General features: G+C 28.6%; 4 protein-coding genes across 5 annotated transcripts; 1 reads left to right on the forward strand and 3 right to left on the reverse strand.

Moving 5' to 3' along the window:
• Positions 1-1,308: 1,308 nt before the first annotated feature.
• LOC141529474 (uncharacterized) lies at positions 1,309-18,796 on the reverse strand. The gene is made up of 7 exons (XM_074246015.1): positions 18,536-18,796; positions 3,490-3,697; positions 2,861-2,962; positions 2,728-2,796; positions 2,338-2,590; positions 1,872-2,187; positions 1,309-1,791 (listed from the first exon to the last, which is right to left on the reverse strand). Coding segments are annotated over exons 1-7 (1,167 nt in total). The 5' UTR covers positions 18,538-18,796; the 3' UTR covers positions 1,309-1,574.
• LOC141529359 (calmodulin-lysine N-methyltransferase) lies at positions 10,742-13,883 on the reverse strand. Its single transcript, XM_074245862.1, has 2 exons — positions 12,656-13,883; positions 10,742-12,311 (listed from the first exon to the last, which is right to left on the reverse strand). Exons 1-2 carry the CDS (start codon positions 13,289-13,291, stop codon positions 11,949-11,951), a joined length of 999 nt encoding a protein of 332 aa, XP_074101963.1. The 5' UTR covers positions 13,292-13,883; the 3' UTR covers positions 10,742-11,948.
• A 184-nt stretch (positions 18,797-18,980) lies between the features above and the next one.
• LOC141529475 (post-GPI attachment to proteins factor 2) lies at positions 18,981-21,384 on the forward strand. Its single transcript, XM_074246016.1, has 4 exons — positions 18,981-19,867; positions 19,942-20,188; positions 20,638-20,853; positions 20,925-21,384. The coding sequence occupies exons 1-4, from the start codon at positions 19,679-19,681 to the stop codon at positions 21,050-21,052; spliced, it is 780 nt and encodes a 259-aa protein (XP_074102117.1). The 5' UTR covers positions 18,981-19,678; the 3' UTR covers positions 21,053-21,384.
• On the reverse strand, positions 21,342-25,001 carry L2hgdh (L-2-hydroxyglutarate dehydrogenase). 2 transcript variants are annotated; one of them, XM_074246013.1, is made up of 8 exons: positions 24,947-25,001; positions 23,600-23,682; positions 23,309-23,507; positions 23,039-23,251; positions 22,450-22,641; positions 22,107-22,378; positions 21,870-22,049; positions 21,342-21,618 (listed from the first exon to the last, which is right to left on the reverse strand). In XM_074246013.1, the coding sequence occupies exons 2-8, from the start codon at positions 23,674-23,676 to the stop codon at positions 21,423-21,425; spliced, it is 1,329 nt and encodes a 442-aa protein (XP_074102114.1). In that variant the 5' UTR covers positions 23,677-23,682; positions 24,947-25,001; the 3' UTR covers positions 21,342-21,422. The 2 variants fall into 2 exon arrangements, with proteins under 2 accessions (XP_074102114.1, XP_074102115.1); XM_074246014.1 differs by having other exon boundaries at positions 23,309-23,502; positions 24,947-24,968.
• Between the last annotated feature and the right edge of the window lie 1,347 nt (positions 25,002-26,348).

Consider the following 26,348-nt stretch of genomic DNA (forward strand, 5'->3'; position numbering starts at 1 on the left):
AAACTACAACAAACACCTACACGTCACTATACACAAACCATCCGCGACTTAATTTAACAACTTTTTACTCTTTTAAAATTCAAAGTATTAATTATTTTATAATTTTTTAATTTTATCGAATAACAAGAATTATTTTCATTAAAAAATATTATTTAGTGTCAATGTTCATTGTTTTATTAATTTATAAATCATATGACGAATTTTATAACCGCGAGATCGCTGGATGACAACAAACTTTCGAGTTTTAATAGCGCCGGCGCACCTTAAAACGACCGTTGGAAAAGAAATGCGCAGTAGCCATTATTTTCGGTGCGCATAAGCCAGAAGCTTCTAGTACTAGTCGGCTCCCGCGTAAACGTCGCAGTTCTTGTTTCTCTCATCGGTTTTCATTAAAATAATTCAATTTATTGCTCGTTTTTAATTATGTTTTTTGTTTTAAATAATTTTAAAAACTAATTAAATATATTGAATGATTAAATCGCGCGCGTAAGTGAGTAAAAAGTGTAAAATAGATAATGTTAAGTTCAGTGTCGGTTAGTGTTATTAAAATTATACATATAAATTAAATTATTTAAATTTTATTAAAATTATAATTACATATTAATTATTGTTATGATTATTGAGTAGTGATGTTTTAGTTTTGTGAGTGGTGTTTATTTTTGTGAGCAATTTATTTGTAAATCAACAACAGCTATACTCTCGGGGCGGCTAAAATGGCGGCAAGAGTGAGTAAATTCAAATTTTTAATTATTGTTATTTTTATTCTCGTTGAATTTTTTATAATAATAAAGTTAACCGACGTTTTTAATTTTTTGATTATTTTTAATTTATTAAATTAGAACTAAAAAATATTTTTAAAAAATTACACTTATAGTTTTTTAAGTTTTTTACAAATAAAAATTTTTTTTTTAATTTTTTGTAATAATTTTTCCATTAAAAAAAAATTCTTAAAATTTTTAGATGTCGGCCAACTTAATTTTCATGAATTTTTTTCAATAAAAAAACAGAAAATAATATTTAATAATTATTTAGAGAATTATTCTTAAAAAAATGATATTTTTAATGAATTTTAATTTAGATTTTATAAAATTATAAATGGTACTGAATTTGACAGACATTTTTTAATTGTTTAGAGTTTTATTACAATTAAATTAAAAAGAAAAAAAAAAACAAATTTATTAATTTAAAAAATGCAGAAAATAATAAAGTTTTATTAAATTGACATGATTTTGGAGCTGAAAAAATTAAATAATTAGCATAAGTCCTACAGACTTAAAATTTTTGAATAAATTATTCCTTTAATCAGCAGATTAATTTATTTATTTTATCTTTGTACAATAATTGTACTTTTGTTCCTAAAACGAGTAATTTTTCAACAAATTTCAGCATTTTTTTTAATTGAAAAAAATTAATTATACAATTATAATTTATATTTTAAATCTCTTACAACAAAAGTAAACAAACTTTAGCCATTTAATTAAATTTACATAAATTAAATTTTTCCTGCGAAAACTTATTTTATTTAAACGATAATTTAATTATTTATAAAAACTTTATATACACATAAACAATCATTAATCGTCGTCTAATCGTTTCCGGACATTTTTATTTCCGAATTTCCTTTTCTTAAACGTCGTAGGAGCTTTTTCTTCATCACTGTCTCCAGTAGAGATCCTCGTAACTTTTTTTTCCTCAAACGTTCTTTGAGGTGCCCGGGTTTCCTTGACTACCGGCGTTACTACTTGTATAACTTTTTTCGCAGGTAATTGCAAGTCAACAACTTTAGGAGGCCTAAAAAAATAAATGCAATTTATGTTTAATTTTTACTATAGCCTTGGAAAAAAATAACAAGCGAGCAAATATATATTTACTTTATTTCAACAATCGTCCACGGCCCGTAGGGATCGACTCTATCCGGAACACTGTAATCTCTTCGGTAAGGTATCTCTTCTTTCTCCTCTTTAACCTCGCCAGTCTCAGTAGTTTCCGTGGCCTTCTGCAACCTCAACGCCTTGTATTTTTCGCGTTCAGCATTAGCGCGTTGCTCTTCTAACGCCTCAGCTTTTTCCTGCGCTTCCTCCTGATCAATTTGCTGAAGCAATTCAGTCTGAATCGCCCGCTCTCTAGCTTCTTCTTCTTGCTCGGCAATTGTCATAAAACCTTCCTCCGGAGGCTCCCAAGATGTCTCTAAAAATCAACGGAGAAGATAAAATTAAATAAATTATAATTTAAATTAGACATGCCCAAGAAAGATTCTTTAAAATTATTCTTCACTACGGGAGCGAATAAAGAGACTGGATGTAATTTATATTTATTGATAAATTTATTTTTATTTACCATTCGTTTCGACGTGCCAGTAGTAAGTGTATCCTTCGGGGCTGCGTGCTTCATACCAGATTTTCTGGAAACTCTTTTTCTTAACATCATCCTCTTGACCTTTTTTTCCCTTCCGCTTTTCCCGATTGGATTTATTTTTCCCCTGGGGTTTATTCTCACCGCTACCACTTCCACTTGACATGTTTTTTGGCTGCTGAGGGACACGAGCCCGGTGAAATGTGGTAGGATCACAAAAATCAACATCTGCTGGGAGCTGAAATTAAATTACTTTTTACTTTTTTTCATCAATAAAATGGATTAATTGTTAGAGAGTTAAATTGAAAGAAATGAAAGATTTCTTTATTGAATAAAAATAGAATGATTGAAAGTAAACATTTGATAAAAACTCACATTTTTACTGGATTTATGCCTTGGATTTGTTACTGGTAATACCTCGGGGACTTGATTAGGACTCGTTATCTGAAATTCACAACTTTTATTTGTGTTTTCATGAAATTTTTTAAACTATTCTGAATCAACTTACGATAGGTTTGTCAATTCTGTTGCGCTTATTCTTCATTATTTCCTGCGCTGTTATGTCAACCGTGTTTCCTTCGACATCTTTAACGTAAGCTGCCATAGCGGCCTGAAAAATTGCGTGAAATTGAAAATCATTTTCGACTTAATACATCTAGAATGTGACTAAAAAAATTCATAATATATTTATGATATTCTCACAATAAAAGACAGTAAAAATAAAAATAAAATTTAACAACCGAAACTGTTTACAGAGTATTCATACAAATGGTCTTTTCAGATTGTAACTATTTGGATTTCTATAGCAAATATTGTTCTCGGTAAATAACACAAATAGATCCTCTACTTTTTGTACGCTCGGCATAAATACATTATTTATTATTCAGAGTTCAAATATAAAAGTGACCTTTCATTAACGAAATATTCTTCAAATAAATTACTTATGTTTATCATTTGCGTGGACTACAATCATTAAAAGTAATTAGCCAAATTAAAAAATTTTTTTTTGATAAAATTGAGAGGAAAAATTTGATTTATTATCAAGAAGTATGTTAATGATTCTCATGAATTTATTATGATGTTATCCACAAAAAAAAAAAAAAAAATAATAATAAAATAAAAAATTAGTCAACTCACCTTTTCCATATTTTCAATATCGCTTTCAAATTTCTTCTGGATTTTGGCTTGCTTGGTGCTGTTCTTGTATATCTCTTTAACTCTCTTGCTGACATTTTCCTTGTGTTTTTTACCATTTTCATGGAAGTCAATGCTTGCTCTATTGTCAGCGATCCAACACTTGCAGAAGTCGCAGAATTTCCGACCTTGAGATTGCCAATAGTCCGCCCTGAGGACAAACAAAAGTAGAGTAGGTGAAATTGAATGTATTATACGAGTGTATTACTGTATGCACTTCCGCTCTCAAATGTTTGCTTTTACATCCCTCGAGTCGTTACCGGAAAGACACTCAGTAGTGTATTTCTGATACTCTTCTCTATTTATGTGCCATAATATAAATAGATGTGTATTAGAATCCTAACACGTTTACGGTTGTACTACATCTCTGAAGTCTGTATCGATAGATCACACCAATGCAATGAAAAGTAGTTTGCAGTTTTAAAAATAGTCTAGATAAAATGAGCATGTGTCGATAGTATCGCTATGTTGTAAAAAGTTTCACTTAAGGTATTGGAGGTGTAAATTGTATTGCTTCTACTCACGAAAATAAAACAAAGCGAGAGAATTACGTGCAGGTAGGCTTAGTAGGCTTTTTTTCAACAGTCGGAAAATTCTTCCCTACAAGCAATATTGTATTAAATTAAGAATCATAAGTACTGAGATTTATACGGATACTATTAAATTGTAACAGCTGGTGTATCTGCTCACGAAAAATTTTTATCAGTTATGTAAATTTTTCAATAACAAATCGATTTTGTATCTATTATACTTCATAAATTTTGATATTTTTTATACTATCAAGAATTAAATTTTATCTGTATTTTTGTAATTAGTCCCCGCTAAATTAAAGAAAAATATTTTCAATGATAATTGAAAATTTTTTTTATTAAGCATAACGTCAAAGTAACTAAAAATTTAAATTTACATGTTTAAAAGCTTCAACCGACGATCAAAGCAGCTTTTATTCCAAGCGGCGGTACAATTTATTTCCCTTAATTACTGTTTTTAATTTATAACAAATTGAATTAAACTCTCCGTATCGATAACGAAATTCCATTAGGAAACTTTTAGCTCCCGTACCATGTTGATGTTGATAAAAACTTTTATTTTCTGATTCTGATTATGTTATAAAAAAAAAAAGTGTCCTTCTTGCATTAGTCTTAATGGTACGCCTTTTAATTATTAATAATTGCCGCACGTGTCTGATGATAATAAATACCGATGGTAGATATCAATAACATTGTTCACATTACCTTAACCTTCTCGAGTCATTGCGTGTCATTAAAAGATACAATTGTACAATCTCGAAACGAAAAAAATATCTTTTCTATCATAGAAATTTTTTTTTCAAAAATATAATTTACGATGAAAATAAAATTATTAATTCAAAGGACAGTGAGTAATTAAATTATACAACGCCGACGTAATTAGAAGGTTTAATACAAGTAAATCCTTTATGACGTAACCGCAATGCATTTAGTAATATATTTATTCATAATGTGGTATTCATTGCAACTAATGTCAACGAGTTAATTACATCATTAAGTAGGAAGAAAATGGAATAATAGTGTCATAATAATATGACAAGGCAAACATAGTTATATTACATTATTGTATTAATACAGAGTATTTCTGTTTTTATTTGTATTATTTTTAAAGATATCATTTATCATTATCCTTCAACCGCAAAAACACTTTTAGTCAGCTCCAAAGCTCATATTTCGTGGTTATTATTGTTGTTTTGTTGACTAGTCTTTCGAGATTTTGTGAACTGACTCCAACAACCAGAATTGAATGCTTTATTTAGCGACCCTCTGTCACAAGAGAAAAAGGATATATGCTACATATGTTTAGGTAATATAATCTGGGATAAGTGTACCGTATGCAAATGTGAAGTAGGTATTTTAGGATCTGTCATTATTATATCTGCCATTTTTCATTTGTTCTTCACAATGTAATTTTGTTATTTGTCTAGCTGAGTAATTCATGAAACAACCTTTATGATATTATGGTAATATACCATAAAGACACCATTAGGACGAGAGAACACAGAACATCGTGCGCCTGGCTATAGCTAGTATTCATCTACTTGTGTCGCTTGTCGACTCCGTTAACTGCTACATAAGCTTGTTATTTTCGTAATATGCTTTGCTCTAATATCAATTTTCGGAATGAAGACAACCGTTATTTCAGTTCATAAATAATTGTAAGTTGTTTTTTTTTTTTTTTATTTATTTAAAACTTGGTATTTATGCAACTAATTGAATTAAATTATTCATTTTCAATCTGAAAGTAGGTTATAGAAGTTATCGAGTAGTGTTTTAAAAAGTTTTTGATATAAATTTCAATTTTTTTTTAAGGGAAAAATAATGTAAGAGAAGAATTTAATTATGAAATAGTTACTTTTATTGTGTATTGGAAATCAAAGACTCCCGGGAATTTATGAAAAATTTTTATAGAAAAATTTAAGTACAATCTTTATCAAAGTTATTTTTTAGTTGTTGAGACTGCTTAAAAATTTTTATTTTTACTAATCTTTTCGATTAGTTTTTATTTTATACTCTAAAATATTAAATACAGTTGAAGCGAATGTCTAAAAAAATTACATTACATTATTAACCAGCCACAAAAAAATTTCCGGGAGTTTAATCAGAATTACAGTAAAAGATAATCCGTCAATAATAAATTTATTGTTACTGGCTAGAAAACTTACGGAGAAAAATTGGATTACTATGAAGAAACTCAAGTTTATTTAACTTCATTTTATAGTTGTTATTTCCGCTGTAAATTTTAGCAAAAAAAGTTTTTTATTCGAAGAAAAAAAAAAAAAAACATTTACCGAAGATTGCATGATGTATAAATAAAAAAGTTGCTCGTGAGTTTTTAAAAGGTTACGGATGAAAGCAATATCTGCTATTCAGTAGCTGATAACCGACAGCAACAGGTTTCCTCTACGTTCAGTGTATATAAAAAGTAAACAATTACAATAGAAGTGATTCTCACTCTATTTCAAATTGAAATAAAATAAAACAAACAAAGTTCCTATTTTTAATTGAATAAAAATAAAACAAAAAAACTTGTAATTCTGAAAAGTTGTAGAGAACAAACAAAAATACTGTCATTGATCACGAAGATGATGCATCGTTAGTGGTCTAGACGGTTTGGTGCAGCCTGATCTACTGGGTATTTATAGCAGTGTCTCTATAAATAGATGACATTATTAATAGAGCGCGATGTTTGAATATCTGTGATTTGCAAAGATTTTCAGCACGTTTACAATTCAATTTCAATTTATCAAATTAATAGTGATTTTATTTTTTTATTCAATTTTCCCTCTATGAAAAAAGCTAAATATAAGTATAATTTATTCGTCGGTATGAATGGAGTTAATAATTGTCATTATTCACGTCATTCACATTCTGAATAGACTCACCAGCTTTTGTATTTCTATACACAGATTATTACGTGATACAATCAAATTTGAATAAAAATACAAATTGATTTATTTATAAAATAATAAATAAAAGTATTATCATGCGTTAATTAACGACAAAAAAAATAATAATAAAGCTTCCATTTATTTGAAATTAATTGTGCAAATTGCCAGGGTGTAATAAAATTTACATGGATGAGAATATAATTTGTAGCTCATCAATCTACTGGAGCTGAAAATTACGAAAATTGCATGGCAATCAATATTCGATCTATCACGTCCTTGCATAACGCTCAAGATGTCTATTTAGGTGTTGTAGCGTAGCACACACTCTATATATTTTAGACATGTGTGCAGTAAGCATTATACATTATTCGATTGGGTTTTATTACTGTCAGTGAACTTGCAGTTTGTTTGTATACTTTAGAGCGAAATGGTTTAGTGCGAACATTTGCGTTTATAATGCAAACGATTTCGTACTCGTAATCCAACTCTAAATCATGTTTAAATAGACTTATAGAAGCAGTTTGCTGTCTATTTAATAATTATTATCCGCCATATCATTAGTCTATTCTATTTCTCGTAAACTAATTATTTATAAGCTGGCTCTTCTAACTAAATCTGAAATTCTGTCTGGATTAATATCTAATTGCAACATTTGCCATTACTAATTAAATTTTACCGTGTCATTCAAATCAAATGACGTCAGTCATAGGAATAATTACTTCCTTTCAGCTTTAAAAATTCTTATAACATATTCACGGTAGAAAATTTTGAATACTCCCTTCAAAATGATATATTTTCAAACGAGACACAACAAATACGTGTAAAGACAACAATAATGATTATTCAACGAAATATTTATCGAGATACCCGCATTCCTGGCCCGCAATGAGCTTTGCAATTCAGAAATATTCCGTCTAGTTATAATAATCGTACGTACAATGTAGTAAAACAGCTCAAGTGTATTGGTTAAAGTTAATTGAATCTCACATTTGGAATTTATCGCTCAACAGAATGCTCTTACTCTCTTTTAGATCTTATATGACTATACAAGCGTTGTAAACCGTAGTCATTTGCACGTGCCGCACGTTCTCTAGTTAATTTACATTTAACTTTTTTTTTAATTCCATTGTAAATGACTCGTGTAATAATTTGTTTCATTTTTTTTTTAGTTTCTATCCAAAACCTTTATTAATAGTGTATGCGATCTCAACTCGTGAGAAAGTGACTCCTGCTAATATTGTTGTTGTTATTATTGGAGATAATTCACTGGCACTCCTTTTATTATTTCATCTACTTTTTCATTTCCGCTCTTTTCAACGTCCTGTTGCTATTCCAATTTCAATTGATCTCGTTATATGATCATGTAGAGATATGAAAGTCTTCTGTTTTTCGATTATCAACTTAATTGTTTTTGAATTGAGTCCGAATTCGATTAAATTAGTTTTCTTTATACAATTACGCAAGTTTCGTTCTTGTTAGTGTAGTATGGGATTTTTCACAGATAATTATTAATATTTCTACTGTGCAAAATTATACACACAGCTATTTATTTAATTATGCTGTTAAATATTGAAAAGGAGTCGGAAACTGAAAGGCTTGAGATGTCAAGGATCTTCTGAATTTTTTAAAGCCTAGATAAGAGTTTTTTCGGCAAAGTTCAGTAAAAGTTTGAGTAGTTGCTCATTTAACTAATTAGATTATTTTTAAGCTGTTGAAAAATATATAAATTTATTATTTAATACTAAATAATGATAAAGACTTGGAGTGAAAATTTTTAATTACAAATTAATAAAATAAAAAAGTTAGGTAAAATAAAAAGACAAATGAATTTGATCAAGAAACATATTTTGAAATTAGTTTTAGATCAGAAGCAGCTTTTTCACGTCAAATATTTTCTTCTAAAAAGAACAAACGATTCTTGAATCAAGAACTGTCAAATATATCTTTAGACCTGTAAGAAAGCTTTTTAGTTCCCAATATAAACAAGATAAAGTTTCTCCTACTAAGCTTTTTGGTTTTATATTTTTTTATCGATTTTTCGTTAGATTTGTCATAAATTATTGAACAGGGTAAAATGAAGTTGCATTGTAGGTAAACATACTCATAAAAAAAAATTTTTTTGTTCACCAATAATGTTTTGATTTGCCCCGAGCGCTTGCAAGAGATATCATGTTTTGCTTTTCCCTAATATGCATACTTCCTTAGCTCCGGGTTTGTTCAACAAAAAGTTCCATATTTTAAGTAATTTCATTTTCCTTTAATACGAACAAACATTAAATGTTTCTATTATAATAATAAAAAAATATCCTCGATTACGACATCAACTCTAGCATTTTTATGTTTTTATCCATTAATATACGTAATAACAGAATTCTCTCGAGAATTTCATTAATTACATTATCATTAGGCATATTCAATGTCAATGTAAAATTAGAATTTCGTACATGAATCGTTTGCGTGTCGCAGTGGGTCAGAAACTAATTAAAACTAATGCACGCGTCCCAATGATTGATATACGACAGGAAATACGAGTTACAGAAATAAACTTAGTTGGCCCTACATCACACAGTATTCATTTGCGAAACCGGACAGTTCACTAAGCAGTCACAACATACTGAAACACAAATATACACAAAACATATGTACGTGCGCATCCAAATGGTAAATGCTCATACTCTGCCATAGAGTAGCTCGTTGATTTCTCTTAAATTTATAGCAAACATCTTCAATAAATTAAGCCTTTGTTTTATGGCTGTTATGTTTCATTTTATCTATTTTTTTTAATTTAGTAAATCAACATTAAATGGGACTATAAAGAGGCCGTTTTAAATTTGTTTACGTAAAAACAGCTGAGGCGCTTTTTGGCAGTGGATTGTTAAACACAGAGACTTTACGAGTTGACTTTTAGACCAAACACTTCAATAAAAATCTTCAATCTTCATAAAATTTGAATTTTCAACCCGGTTATTTTTTTGGTATAAACGGTAGCTGCGCTGAAGATGCTGGAGAGACTATATATACCACAGTGTATACTATTACTTGTGTAATTCAAGTCACAAAAGCTTTCCACCACGTTGCCAGTCGTGTCTTCAAGTGTAGACCGTTTTAGGAAAGGCTTTAAATTTAATCGTAGAAAAATTTTTTTCTTCCCTTCTCATACATAAAATTCATCTATTAAATGTACCGTTGATTATTTTCGTTATTCTAAAAAAAAAAAAAAAAAAAAAAAAAAAAAAAAAAAAACGATTTTTCTTGATTTAATTTAAAAGCAAAAAAGTAGGATTTTATTTTCGTGAAAAATGATCGTTAAACTGACTTCTGTAAGGGCAAGAATATAGTTAGTAATTTAATAAGATTGACGTAAACGGCGAGCCATTAAAATTAATTGATTTCAAAGTGTAATTTATAAAGTGTTTAACTAAAACCAGGACACTGAGTTTAAATTGTAAACAAAATTTATAATTTTCTATCAAGTAGATTTAGACGAGCTGAGGCTATTACACTTGAGGTAAATTGATTAATGATTATCCACGAGCGCGAACCGATGCAGGTGTCGACAGTTTTATTTATGTATGTACCCTCGACGGACATTATACTATTATTATTTTTTAAATCTTAATTTTATTCTCAGCGTGGTAAAAAAAAAAAAAAAGAAAATTAAACTTTTCGTAAAAAAATAAATTTGTAAATTATTTTTCAGCAGATTAATAGTTGAGAAAAATAAATTTTCTAATGTAGAGCAAGACCTTTAAAAGACATGAGAGTTAATGAAAAAGAGATAAATTGAAAATAATTTATTATTTTTAACGATACATTAATTATTTAAAACAGTAAAATTTATACATCTCAATAAATAACAATGACAAATATATCTGAATTAATTAACATAATAAATAATTAGAATAATTGACTAGTATTAACTAGATTGGTCCTTCGTGGGAGCTATACAAAGTATACACGATACACAGTAAAAGCATACAAGCTAGGGTCTTAATTATTAGGCTTCTCTTGTTACTTAGTTTCATCGTCATTAGAACATGAGTTAAACCCACATCCCCTACACAAAATACTTAGTTACTCTGCTGAATAAATTACAATCTTTTATCTTTTCACGTTACAAACAACCATTTACATTAAAATCATCCAATATTTAAGCTCAATAACTTTAATAATTTATTATCAATCAGATAAAATAAATAAAATATTTTTAACAAAAAAAAAAAAGTTAAGGTAATATCGATTCACTAAATCCTCCATAACTAAACTAAAACTCACAATATATTGCACTGAACTCTGAATAGTACGCTCGATTTCAAGTTATTTAACATTTAAAATAAATCTTTAACTTTATTCTCTTTGCGTATCAACTCTTATCCGTTCTAGAATTTTTATTTTTATCTGCATTTCAAGAATTCATTTTTTGAATCAGATATAAATATTTACATTTACTTCGAAAAAGTTTATAAATTTTTAACTTTAATTCTAAATAAAATAATTATTTATTCAGAAATAAAATAAATTTTTTATTTTAAAGCATAATTATAATATCACAGTCATACATTTTATATACAGAATACATTTACTTCAGCTTAGCTTTGAAAATAGTTTTCAAAACTTTAAAGATAAGATAAAACCTTGTGATAAAAGTCATTCGCTATATTTTAATAAATATATATATGTTCATTCCTTTTAATCACACTTTTGAATTTATTTTTTAACAAAAGAAAAGAATTTGAATAATTATTCAACGTAAATTACAAAAAGGAGGATTAAGATATGTTTTATTATAAAATTTGGCAAGATTAAACGAAAGTAGATTAATGAAGACGTAAAGTTGACATTTTGCCAAAAAATAACTACTTAAATATTTTATTCAACTAATTTTTATCTAACGTTAATAGAGATCATGATTTTTTTTTTAATTAAATCGATAACAATGAAATAAACAAAAAACTTTAACAAATATTCTCCAAAAAAATTCTCAACTGGCGGATGGATTTCTTTGTTTAGTAAGCTCAAGTAAAATAGGATAGTGAAGATCGGCTGAGTATTCATGATTATGCTGTAATAGCTCGAGATGTCTTGACCATACTTGACTATCGTACAATTCTATCTGTCTTGCTAAGAATCCGCGTTTGACTGCCGCTTCAGCGAATTTCTGGAATGTTGTACCGCGCTTAGGTGCCATCATCAGTGCAATTCCATCGTCTGCAAGCCAACCGTAAATTGTTTCAATGAGATCAAGTCGCACGTCATCGAAAAATAAACAATCTGCGCTGAGAATCACATCGTACAGGCCCTCTGTTCTACGTGAATCGTCGCCACTTTCCGAACACCATGTTGTCTAAAAAATAACAACCAAAAATACAAGAAAGATTTAAAGGTCTTATTGACATTAGAGCTTTAAAGATTACACACTAGGCTTCTGTAATCCAGTTGGTTTCTGTTTTTATAATATCAATCATGTTAGTTAGCATTATGTTAGAAATTATGTTGCAACGATGTCGAAAGAACTCAAGTCCACGGCAATTATTTTAAATTTATTAGAATATCTAAGTTTGTTGTTAGAAATGAAAAAATAAAATAAAACTCTGGTAAATTGTAAACTCCTGATAGTTTAGTGCCAACAAAATTACAATGCAGAGAAAAACAATTCATATATATGTATGGATGGATGTATGGATGTACCTGAACTCGATTGCCGTTGGCAGATTGTCTAAGTGCAGCAGCTGCTCTGGCCCACTGCACCACACCGCATTTTACAAAGTCTTCCATGTTGTTTCTGGCAATGATACACCTTACGTTGTCTACACTAGTGACGTTGCCGTCAGTAAGTGTTACACCAGCGGGTCCACAATATTTGGCAACAAATACACCCGCAAGACAACTCATACCACCTCCCAACTCCAATACAATTTTATCGCGGCAAATATTCTGATTGTTCAATAAATAATAAGCCAAACACTCTTCAGACGGCCATACACACACGTTACCGGTGTTATTAAAGCCAATAAGCTCATTTGCCGTGAAGGTCTTGTTGATTCGTCGTACTTGAGTAATGAACAGTTCGTTTTCAATTACACAACTGTACTCGTACCAGGATGACTCCGGATCAACTGGTGCATTTTCTAATAAAGTTGGATTAACCAATCCGAATGAGGTGAAACGACGGACTGAGATTTCTTCTTCTGCTGGATTTAATTGATCTGACGAGTGAGTTAATGCTCGCGCTAATAATCTCCACCTTCTTTGCGCCATCGTTGTCTTTTTTATTTCTTCATTAATGTCTTCCGTTTTTTTTAATCCTGATTTTTTCGATGCCATTATTACATTTGTTTTGTTCTATTATCTTTCCCGATAAAATTATTTACTAGTTCTCATGTTTCGTATTTTCGGAGTTTAAAACTAGTCACTTGTTTGCTTGCACTCTTTTGTTTATATCGATTGAAGAAACCCATGTTGAAGTCGCATAATAGGATTTAGTTTCCACATTTTATCAAATTATACACAACAACAAAAATATTTGCAGAAACTTAACGACAGAAGACAACTTGGATTTTAACAATGTTGTTAGTGAGCTTTAGATTTGTTTAAAGCTCAGCTTAAACTGCTTAACTGTTTACACCGGATTTAATTTTATTGTATTTATCCATTTTGTGGTCACGAGCGAAACATGTATGAAGTATGATAACAGCCACAAAATAAGAATGAATGAACAGCGTATGTAGGAAATGTACTGAGATAAATGAAAGACTAAAAGCACTAAGCTAATGTAACTTCTAACTCGCGCGCCACGCGGATACACCGGTGTTAAGATGCTTCTGCGATTGCGCTAAAACCTCTACCATCTCTTCGTGTTGTAGGTGCATACATATATTACTGGTATTGGTATTTACATCTATATATTTATGTCATCTGTCAGTTTCATTTATTTGCTTTTTAAATGTACAGATCAACCTGTGTCGTCAACCCTCGTAATAACAAATATTATGTTTCTCATTTTATAAATAAACTTTCCTTGTTATTGTTTCGGTAATTTTTTTTATTACTCTAATGTCCATTCGATTTTATTTTATAGTCATCATAATAACGGAAAAATGAGGGTATGATTTATGATATCATATTTTTTCTCGTCCAGACGCTTGATAGCCGAGTATTGAGCTATTGATTTTCGATTTGAAGTGTATTAATCGATTAATGGATTGACAAAAGATGCATTTAGTGGGAAGAATGGTGAAAAAGGTTCCTGAGTTGACATCCAGGAAATTGAGGAACTTTTTCTCGGACTTTTTTCGTCTGTCATATGACAGAAGAACCAACGATTAATGGTGATCTATGTCCTGTTCATTGAACATGAGAATGATTAAGTGACCAGGCTTTATTACTTAATAAACATTTTCTTGTTATGTTTAAAAGTCTTTATTATTTTCTATTATAAAACTTGTCTACTTATCATCATTTCCATTTATTTGTTTATTATTTTGAATAAATAAAAATAAAAAGGAAAAAATAACTCGATTATATACTAAGTAAACTTGAAAAAGAATAAATACATCGATTTATTCTTTATTTGGATCGAAAAGTATCTCAAAAATAATAAAAGTTATAAAACAATAATTTTCTCAAATAAAATATGAAACTTTATATTTCTTTCTTTCATAATGACTAAATTTTTATAACCCATTTTTTTTTTTCAGTGAATATTATTCACGATATCATGCATAAGCTTTGAATTTAAATTTTCTTAGAAAACTACGATACATAAAATAAAATTGAGAGTATACATAAGTAATTTTATCGTGAATAAAATTTTTTGAAGCTAAAAAAACCTGAAACTAATAGTTTAAACATCAAAAAAGTTTGAATTGTAAAGTGACTCAGCGCAAGAGGTCCAAAAAAAAAATTCAAAACTACATTTCGCGTAGAACTGCTGTAACAATACTTGCATTGCTAATCCAATATTTAGTTTGCTCGCCTATCCGCATCACGAGACATATATATCCATGCTCAGTGCTCAGTGGACATATATAAGCATACATACAGTTATAATAACGACAGGTACGGCGTGAAATCTAGTGAGGGACAGATTTTCTCATGTTTATAAAATCCATTAGGTTACATTATAAATGTTACTCTGTAAAATATTGCCATGTATAAGAAAACAATAATTTTTTTATTCACACTTGTCAGGATAAAATGAAATATTATTTTCTCATATAAATAATTCATGTATAATCGATGTATACGGGTTTAAATGGACTGTCATGTGAAAAAGACATCTGACAGTTTAATAAACAGATATATTTGTCGAACTGGTTTCTCAAGTGAATTATAGACATCAATAATCTATTTCTATAAGCTTCGCTTCTAAAAACAATAAAAAGTAACAATTTAATTCGGAGAGAATTAAAAAAAAAATTTTCAATTTTCTTTAATTGTGAAAAAAAATTTTTTCATTGTCTATAAATTTAATCGGTATTAGAAAAAAAAATCTCCGACTACTGTGTCACGTAATATTCCTTTAATCTTATTTGTCTTATTCCATTGCGGAGTTTCCTGGCATAGAGTGAAATAGAAGTGGGGTCGACGCATTGCGTCTATACTAACAAGCAAGCACATGAAGCCTGCCAAACGTAATTCCGGTACTTTTTCACGTATTGTCAACATATTTCATCTGGATGTGACTATTATGCCTACCGACGTTTATTTTAAAAAATAAAAAAAAAAAAACGCTATAAAGATGACAAAGCCAATAAAAAAGTGCTTTGGCACTTAGCAAGTGTAATAGCTCACTCGGGAGTAATATTTAATAACGCCTCTTCTCTCCACATATTATATTACATCAGATTACACTGCATACAGTACATGAATAGTTAAACGCAAGAGTAAGATGTAAGAGCTTCCCGATTTGCCAATGATATTATCGTGGATATATAGAGGAGAGGCGCCAAGCGTCTCACAAACGTTTATTAAGAATCAGGAGTTACTTGCTCGTGAACAATAAATATGTCTTAAGAGCCAAGATTTTCCCAATAAAACACTAGTTTAACAACTCAAGTCGTTCAGTAAGTTTAACGGCGAGTGTAACTGGTCATTTTTATTGAATTAGTCAGATTTTTTCTTTTTCTACGAGATTTTATTTTACATTTCTTCTTTCATAGTCCAATTATGTTTTACCTTCTTAACTACTTACTCTAATTTGTAATTTTTAATTTATAATTAGCTACTTTCCATTAAAAACTTTTTACTTAGTCAGGATTTTTAATTGTTGTTTTGATGACATGATAAATAAATATCAATATTATTTATAGCATTTATGAGCACGCAGCTATTCAATTTATTTAAAACCTGTTTGTATAATAAGCTACGTGGTTATTATTAATCAAATTTAATATTTATGATGAATGACGGAAAAAAATGAGTATGATTTGTTATTTATTTAACAGGAAAATTATTCCCTAGTAAATTGAAAAATAATGTTTTTTTTATGTTTCAGTACTTGTCATGAAAATTTAATTCCCTACTCTCTGCTCAACCTTGACTGTATGTTTATCACCACATCTGTCAGGTAAGGATTTAATAATTTTTATAATGAAGTAGAAAATAAATAATTTCAATTTTTTTGTTAATTTTCCATTTTTTTTTTTTTAATTCGAAAATTTATCGCAAACTTCACAAAAAAAACGTATCGGCACTTGTAGTAAAGGTCAAAGCGACATTCCTGAATTTACAAAGTTTACGTTAAGGATCGCGTTACATGACATTCGCACTAGGGCTCGTATAAATGCGACATAAGCTCACATTGCGACTATTTGATTTAAATGACTTGCTTTTTACATTGCAGTTAAAATTTTCTAGTAAAATTTTACGAGAAAATAAAGATGCAGAAAATTTTTATTACGTAAAATCGCGATTGAACTGGTTCAGAAAAAAAAAGCTCACGACTATTAAAGAATAAAAAAGTTTGATATTTAATTTTTGCAGCCTGATAAAAAATATTAAAATATATTTTTTCAATATTTTAGATTTTATTGTATGTATACGTCACGCTTGTGATAGATAAGAAGCGTTATTTTTAGAGCGATGGCAAATAATGAATATTCAAAAATAATTCTGATATTTGAATATACTAAAATTGAATAATTGATTAATTTAAATGCGAAAAAATATTTATTTCAACGGCTATTACTTATTAATACAGTTTTCAAAGTCAGTGGCCCTGAAAAAAATTGTGACAGTAAAAAATTAAAGATATAATTGCTGGAACTTATTAAATTTTAAGATTAATTGGATAAATGGTTCAAGAAATTATTGCAAAATCTAACTTTTTTTAAATTAAATTTAACTTTTGACTGATTGGTTTAGAGATTCCATCATTCGTTAATCTCAATAGAACGTCTTCGTGGATTAAAAATCAGTTTTTTTTAAATTGATCGTAAAAAAAACGTTTGATTTATTAGACATGCGAGGTCAAAGAGCTCGTAGATCGTCAAGCTCTAAGTTGACATATTTTTGATAAATTTATAAGAAATCTGAGGGTTCGTTGAGTGACGGATTGAGAAAAAATTTTTAAATCTATTAGAGGATTTTTGTTTTATAAATAAAAATAGGACATTGTTAAATTACTTCAGAGTTATTGAATTAATAAAACAAAAGCTGAATTTATGAATGAAAAATAGAGGACAGTGTTTAATATTTTCATTGATTATTGAAAAAAATTCTGTGTACTTTTTTTGTGAGTACCAAAATAAACTGATAGTTTATGATCTCAAAATGCAATTAACTTACTCCAATTTTCATTCAGCTGATACTATAGTCCACTTTTATATAAATACAAAAACATCTACAGCAATAATGCAATGCTGTTATTTATTTCGGCTCTTTAATTGTTCGAAAAACATTTAAAAAAGTAATAAAAAGTCTAAATACACTTTTAAAATGTCGCAAGAATAGAAACAAAATTCCTAAATTAAAAAAAAATTAAACCACACGTGGGTCGTAAATAAGAATGCATTAACTCGAGTTATTTACTTATATGTGTACCAAAATAATGTGACATACAGTGTATTATTTACAATCTAATTTTCTTTTTGTTTATTTATTTATTTAAATGTCAAGGCTAATTAATTTGGAGCGGAAGTTTTTTTTTTTATTTTAAAAAATAATGATACTGAAATTAAGAGACATTTGATCATTTTTAGAATTTTTTCAACAAACAAATTATAGCAAGAAAAATTTATTGAAAAATTTCATTTTTAAAAGCTCTGAAAAATTATAAATTAAATTTTTATAAATAATTTTCTATGCCTAGTTTATTTTTCAATGAAATTAAAGTAAGTTGTCATAATTTTTTTTAACAAACAAATTTGCTCCAAAAAATTGCATTTGTAATTTTTTTAAATTTCTAGATGTCAATTTTTTTTTTGCCATAATTTATTTGTTACTAAAATTCTTAAAATTATCAACTATCTGCCAAGTTAATTTTCATTATTTTTCAAGCAAAATCAAAAGATTGTCAAGTGTCTGCTAACTTCAGCGTCATAAAAAATATCACATTTAATTACTTACATTTTTTTGAAAAAAAGTCGACTATTTTTATTTTTAAATTGTCTTTAATTTACAATTAAATTTTAGTAAACAACACGCATAACCTCAAAGACATTTATTTACACAAATTATAATTATTTGAGTAAAATATTAAACTTAAAAAATTTTCACACACTTTTTATAAATATATAATAATAAATTATATAAATAAATATGCAAGTTTTATAAAATTTAACACTAAACGCATAAAAACGTTTGTCTCCACAAAAACTCAAACAGAATTTTAGCAATCAGCTGATTGCTCGAATTTCGACGAATAAGTACTGCCATCTAGTGATTCAATTAAAAATTACTTTTTAAACATTGAAATTTTCCTTGTCAGCTGTTAATATAATTTTATTTTCCTAGAGGGCAGCACTTTGACATTTAAACTCCAAAATATCAGCTGATCGCTCTTCAGTGTCAAGAAATAATTTGATAAATAAAAAATACATTTTATTTTTGTGATTAAAAATTTTAAAAATAATTTATAATGGATAATTTAATGTGAAAAATAAAATTAACACATTTTAAAATGATTTCCATACTCTTTTTTAGTTTTAAGACGAGTTAAATGTTTATGTCATCGGTAACCCATATAAAAGTCCGTCAAAAGTGCAATGAGCTTAAGTTTGTTATATTTAAATAATAATAAATATTTTTAATGCTTTAAAATAACTCAGTAAATTGTGCTAAGATTATTTAAGAGTAATCTTTAATATTCTAATAAATATTTGTGGTTGTCAATTTAACCTCAATCAATAAGTTCAATCATAGTTAATGTTACATAAAAAAAATTACTGTAAATTATTGAGTCAAACACTTGTGTACATTTTTTTTTGTCTGTGATTATTAAAAGTATTAAAAGTTTATTTACTTTAATTTATAACTCGTCTTGATAACCATGAGTCCATCGGCTGTCATGTTATCAACAATTTACTGAATCTTCATTAAAGAATTCATTAATGTCCGCTGATAAGACATTAATTTATGTGATGACGACACGGTATTCATTCGGAGTAGGTTAGAAAAGAAAAAAGTTCATTTATGATATTATTAAAAAATAATTTTAATATTTAATTGTTAAAAAAAAAAAAAAAAGAAATATTTTATTTGTAAAAAATCATGAATAGAATGCGCTTAAATTCGGATTATATTCCGCTGATTGATGAAGAAGCACCGCGTTATCGAATAGTCATTCCGTTTAAAAAACTAGCGTGGTTCACGGTCGCGCTACCATTTTTCGGATTTATTTTCTGTGCTGTGTGGTCTGTTACTTACAACTTTGAAGCTGCTACTTCAACTCACTGCAATGTAAGTAAATAAATATTTATTTATAAAATAAATACCAGCGTAATTTCTTAGTAATTGTTGTATTTATTTTATAGGTATACAACGTTTTGCCGTCGATATCAGCGGCTATTGGTCACTACGAACCGCAGAGATATGTTTGGAAAATAGCTATTGCTATCCAAGCAGTTATTAGAGCTTTAATATTTGTTATGTATTATTACTATTATCAACAAACTACGTACAGATGGGCGCAAGGAGTTGTTAATATTGCGCTGTTTAGTTATGCTGTTGAAAATATTTCATTGGTTACACTGAGCTTCTGGACTTCTAATCAAAACTACGGTATTTTTTTTTTTTTTCACAATAAATTTATTTATTTACTAGCAACGACTGTCGAGATTTACGAATTGTGAATAAGAAAACTTTGGATTAATGATTTTTTTATATTTATAATCACTCTGTAAATAGTTTGGGTACTTTTTAAATAAATTTTAAAAATAATAGGGCTCTTATAGGAACAATTAAAAATAATTTAATGGACAAATGTGACCATACAAATTAATAGAACCAAAAAACTATTAAAAACTCCAAAAACTTAGCATAAAAAATTGATTGTCTAATTTGATTAAATTTATCATGAAAAAAAAAAAAATTAAAATTAAAATTTATAAAAATAGTTAAATGTAAAATTTTTTTTCATTACAATTTAATAATACAAATCTAAAAATTTTCTTCCCGGCTTAAAAATTAATAATTAAGCAAGTTAATTGTTAAATATTAATTTTTTACAGCTTTCCATAAATTATCTTTCATTACATTTTTGTTAATGTCCTTCGTGCATATGATGGTAGCAACTTATATATGTAAAAACTGCCGAAGTACCCCTCGAGATCCCTCAGAATCAAAATCAAGTGTCTTAAAAGTTCGAGCGATGTTTCTGAACGTCATATCAATTTTATCAGCTTGTTATTTCTTCTGGAGACACAATCGATACTGCGAACCTTTTGGTATTTATACTCAAAATTTTATACAACCGCTGTTATCAGTACCGATATTCAATAAACATTTATTATTTCAGTTTACTCAATGTTCGCTTTCTCAGAATACATGGTCGTTATGACCAACATGCTGTTCCATTTAACAGCAGCATGGGATTTTGCTGAGCGGAGGCTATTAATATCTACCAGAGGTCTGAGAGTTGTTTGAGTAATAAGTAAATATTTATAAAATAAATATATTGTACAATGTACATATGTAAGTACAATTACTGGTGATTAACGCGAGATAGTATATTTTCATACTATCCGCGATTATTTTGCACGCAATCAATTATCACCGACTTTTGTCAATACAACGAATAATTAGTGTAATTTTTTTCAGTCAACTGGGAATAGTTATTACTTGTAGTGTAAAAAAAAATTATATCTGTAAAATAAAATGTATATATTATTTTATATACATATAATCAGTCTATATTTAAAATTAAATCCAAGACTTGGTTTATAAAATATATTATCTTTTTATTCATAAAAAATAAATCAGTTTTTTTTATCCCTTATATAATTATTCATTAATGCTAGAATTTAAAGTCTTTTTCTAGTTTATTGCAAATATGTTTAGCGATGGCCATGCTACTTGTGGCAGCTGGTGATGGCGCATTTCGACAGTGAAGTACCCGGCTACCGATACTTCCAACTCCATTATCAAATACAAAGTCGTCGACTAGTTTACCATCGTCGTCCATTGCTTGGGCTCTCACACCTGCAGGTCCCCTGTTAATAATTTTAATTATTTTAAGAATAATATTTTTAGTCTAATTGATCTGGGCAGCATGTGAAAAAAATGACACAAGTGATTGCGTAAAAAAACAGACTTATATTTTTAAAAACTAAGCTTGTTATTCTAAAATGTAAGTGCCAAAAAAAAACTTTAAGTCGCATTTAGTTAAAAAAAAAAATTAACTGCTGTTATTTCTCAAATTTCAGAACATTAAATTTAAATAATTTAAAATTAACATACGTACTTTTTAATATCATTGCGCGTGAGCTCTGGAATGAATTTCTGCAGATCCTTGGCTGCCAGAGAGTAAAAGAGCGACTTAACTATTTCCTTGCATCCAGGAATGATATACCGAAAGCAGAGTTTGTAAAGTCCTGGAGATTTGGCCATCTCGATACAGTCTCTTATGTTTATGTCAGTCCAGCTGCATTATAATAAAAATTATGGTAACAATAATATTGACGTCGATAGAATAACAAACCTGTATCCTTCTCTGGCGAGAGCCAACACAGCATTGGGACCCAGCCAAATGTCACCGTTGATTCTTGGAGTAAAATGAACGCCAAGGAACGGAAGACTTGGATCTGGCACTGGATAGATATTTGTTTTACACAGGTGCTTCTTATTTTCATCCAGCAGAAGATATTCACCGCGGAATGGAATTATTCTGGGACTCAAGTCGCAGCCAGTCATCACTGCCAGCCGATCGGAGTGTAACCCCGCGCATGTTAGCACGTATTTTGTGTGTATCATCTGTCAAATATTTTTTATGTTTATTTATATGAAAATAAATGAGCTACTAGCTTCAAAAATCAATTACTCACTTTATTTTTAGACATCACACAAATAGGGAGAAGTTTTTTGTGGTCTTTGGACTCGGCATTCTCAGCGAAGCCCGTAACTTCGTAATTTAAAATAACTTTGCCACCCATCTTTTCAAACTGGGAAGCAAAATAACGACACACGTCTCCCCAGTCGACGATTCCTGTCCACGGTGACCATAATGCTTTTTCTCCCTTAAAAAAATTAATTTATTTTATTAAAACTAGCAACCTTGCAATCACTGAGTGATTTCTACTTTCTTAAATATTGACGGTTTTAAAGATATAAGCTCATCCCAGTGTTACACTGATCAAGAGCTTTCATTTGAGTACCCACATGCATTTTCATATATTTTTCATATTTACATATATATAATACATATAAATATATGAAAAAATGATGTGGGTACTTAAATGAAAGGTCTTGATGAGTGTAACATCGGGATGAGCTTATATCGTTAAAAATGTCAATATTTCAGAAAATACAAGGTCATTTTTTAATTATATATCTAGAGATAGAGACACAAAATTTTGCTTATTCTCTAAACAATATAGATTAATTTCTTATTAAAATTAAACTTGTAAATTTTACCTTGCACTTGGGTTCAAATTTGCAAATATCATTTCTTTCAATTAATTTAAGCTCCGGCACGTTGTTTTTCAAGCCTCTTTGGTATAAATCGTCAATCCTCTTAGCCTGCTCTTGATCCTGAGCTACAATAAGCTTTCCAACCTTTTTATACGGAATATTATGCTTGCCAAAATAATCGTAAGACAGTCTTAATCCTTCCACGCATAATTTCGCCTGGAAAAAATTTTTTTTACTCCCCATTATTTTTATTAATTAATTTTTTATAATTACTTTGATGCTGCCGGGAGTGTAATAAATTCCGGCATGAATAACTCCGCTGTTGTGGCTAGTTTGATGCATCGCCAGTTTATTTTCCTTTTCAACGATAACTATTTTCATATTAGGATGTCTTTCGAGCATTTCGCGTGCCGTAGCGCATCCGACTATTCCACCCCCGACCACCACCAAGTCGTACGTATCGTGATCTGCACTACAGATAAAATTATATAATCAAGTTAGAAATAAAATAAATTTTTAATAGCCCATAGAGTTTTTTTAGAAACTAATAAATATTTTATTAACCTTGAGGTAGATGCATAGCGACAAGTTATTCCCAAGTGGCGGATAGTTCTTCCCAGTTTTATTATTCCCGATGACATTTTTATCTGTTTAGACAAAATAATGCCAATGGTTACTTCAATTTTTTATAAAAGACACAATTTTTGTTTATTTTGACAGTTAAATAGTTGACGTTTCATGTAATTAAGTAACTAAATTCAAGTGGAATTAACAATTAAAATAATTCAAAAAAATCTTAATCGTACTTGCAAAATTTACATAAATTCATCTTATAAATGAAATTAAAATATAATTTTATTAGCCGAATGAAATGAAATAGCTACAAATACACGTGCTCATTATAGTAAATTAAATTCGCATACATTTAAATGCAGAGAGAATAACAGTCTTTAGTATTTCATATCCCATGATAAGTTAAGCCGCTTATTAAGTGTATTTTGTTGCAACATCTGTATGAATATTATTTTACGTAAAAAATAAATAAAAAAGTAAACAAAAAAAATATTAATAGCATATATAATATTAATATCTTTGAAATTATGACTTTATGATATGCATCGTATTATCGTAGTACGTAAATGCGAAGCTTATTCTCATTACTATTTGTTTCTCGTGATATTATATCACGTTCTGCATGTACACGTATAGTACGTTTGTACGTCAAAGAGTCAGAGATTATTGAGATTATACCCCAAGAACCAGCTGAATTAATATAACTCTCTACGTAATGACCATATGTGACTGCGTTCTATTTATTTTTTTCATTTTGTTGTTCATTATAATACCTACTACTAAATCTTTTATTATACACATTTTAATATGCTTATTATTATACTTTTAAAGATTAATCAGCCTTTTATGTAGCCTTAACGATGCGATTTTATCGCTCATTTTTATTATGTTCATTTGCTCAATTTTTTTTTAATTTTTTATTTTAATAATCGCTTTCTATCTGATAACTAAAAAAAAATATTTATTTTCCTTTAATGATTAAAATTATTAAATTAATCATTAGTTCAAAAATTTTTTTCAGAGCCTATTAATTTCAATCTAAATTTAAAACATAATTTTACTATCATTTAATATTTTTTTGCGTCCTTAAAATTTTGAAAATAAATTTATTTATTGATTCAAACTAATTTAACTAAAAGATTTATTGCGCATTTTTTTTCTTCTTATTTTTTTTTTTTTGAGTGATAATAATCATAAGTCAGAATTTTTTTTTTTGATTATTGATAGTAAATTTTTATTTTCTAAAGTGAGACACCAATATACAGATAAAAAGATAAAAATTAAGCCATTAATAGTCGCTCACTAATTACAAATTAATTGACTAGTTTGATTACTTACATATTTGAGGTTACTTGATGTTGACACCAGTATGTAAAAAAAAAAAAACTTGTTATAGATGTCGAAATTTTTATTTCGGAGAATTACAGTGATGAAACTCTCGCCACGTAGATAAAGATGAGCGGATCCGTAGTCAGGAGGTGGCGCCGCTGAATTGAATTTTCTCTAGTTTACTACTAGACTATCTTTGAGTTTTCTCGTCTGATAAGTCAATTGATAATTAATTGAATTTCTTAAAAAAAAAAAAAAAAAAAAAAAAAAAAATTGTGGTACCGATTTATCAATGATTGCCTAACTATAAATACTAACATAAATATTTACCCCCACATAAGTCATAACTCATAAATAAATAAATGAAAGCAAAGGATGAAAAATCCAATGAATTAATCAGCATATTAATAATCTTGGTGGTGATTCTGAAGTTAAATAATATATAGACATCAATGTCCGGTCTGCCTCGAGAATTGCAACCCTTTTAGGGGTCTCGGATAATCGGAGAATTGTGGCTTTACCATTCTCTCATTATACATGCAAATTTAACTTGAAAAATCCTCTCAGTATATATACTACCCCAGAAAATATGTATATTCAATTGAATATTATTTTAACAATTTGCTCACGAATTTTGCAACGTTAACGGAATATTAAATACTAATTATTGAAATTTTTTAATCATGCTTTACTCCATTCATTTTTAACTTTTATTATTCCCATTTCGTTATTAATTCCCATACTTTGTTTGTTATTCATAGTTATCCAAATAAAATATTGACACAAATGGAAAGTGAATGTTTAAAAAGCATATTTAATCAAAAACTTTTATTGATTGTACCTTTTTGTCATCAACTTTTTTACTCTGACCTTGACAAATGATGTTAATAAATAACACACATGGCGCAGATCAAATACAATTTTTATTTTTAAATCAAATACGTAAATTAATACACAATAATATTTTCTTGTGAATTAAATCAGAAATAATTAAAAAAGAATAAAAATATTTTTATTTTATAAATATAAACAATAAAAAAAAAAACAAGAATAATTTTACGGTATCAATAACACAATATATATCAGCTGCTATAGATCTTAGATCTACGAACCGCCGGTTCAATTGAACGTGAATGCTCCGTGGGCATTATATGGGTATAACATATATTATGGTCTTTTTTCAAAATCCTCGGAACTGATGCGTGTATTACAGCACACACTCCCAATGCACCTGGATATGGTCTTGTATAATAATATAATATCCCGTCGAACTATGCAGTGCAAAAACATATTTATTCGTAAAATATATACCAGTTTTACTTTTCTCCCCATATATACCTCCAATATTCCTGACCCTGTGCAACTCTTCATCCATCACAATCGCTCCTTTCTTCATCAACTCCCTTCACTT

This window comes from Cotesia typhae, unplaced genomic scaffold (assembly GCF_013202065.1).
Source record: "Cotesia typhae breed Kobodo isofemale line unplaced genomic scaffold, CoteBio_Ctyphae contig_48, whole genome shotgun sequence".
Lineage (NCBI taxonomy): Eukaryota > Metazoa > Arthropoda > Insecta > Hymenoptera > Braconidae > Cotesia > Cotesia typhae.

Coding starts and splice junctions, on each gene's coding strand:
- LOC141529359 (XM_074245862.1), bottom strand. CDS start 13,291: ATGGCATCGAAAAAATCAGGATTAAAAAAAACGGAAGACATTAATGAA. Junction 12,312..12,655: donor CCAACGGCAATCGAGTTCAG/GTACATCCATAC, acceptor GTTATTTTTTAG/ACAACATGGTGTTCGGAAAG.
- LOC141529474 (XM_074246015.1), bottom strand. Junction 2,797..2,860: donor ACAGAATTGACAAACCTATC/GTAAGTTGATTC, acceptor TGTGAATTTCAG/ATAACGAGTCCTAATCAAGT. Junction 2,591..2,727: donor GGCATAAATCCAGTAAAAAT/GTGAGTTTTTAT, acceptor ATTTAATTTCAG/CTCCCAGCAGATGTTGATTT.
- LOC141529475 (XM_074246016.1), top strand. CDS start 19,679: ATGAATAGAATGCGCTTAAATTCGGATTATATTCCGCTGATTGATGAA. Junction 20,189..20,637: donor GACTTCTAATCAAAACTACG/GTATTTTTTTTT, acceptor AATTTTTTACAG/CTTTCCATAAATTATCTTTC. Junction 20,854..20,924: donor TCGATACTGCGAACCTTTTG/GTATTTATACTC, acceptor TTATTATTTCAG/TTTACTCAATGTTCGCTTTC.
- L2hgdh (XM_074246013.1), bottom strand. CDS start 23,676: ATGTCATCGGGAATAATAAAACTGGGAAGAACTATCCGCCACTTGGGA. Junction 23,508..23,599: donor CGCTATGCATCTACCTCAAG/GTTAATAAAATA, acceptor TTTTATCTGTAG/TGCAGATCACGATACGTACG. Junction 22,379..22,449: donor GTGTGATGTCTAAAAATAAA/GTGAGTAATTGA, acceptor AATATTTGACAG/ATGATACACACAAAATACGT.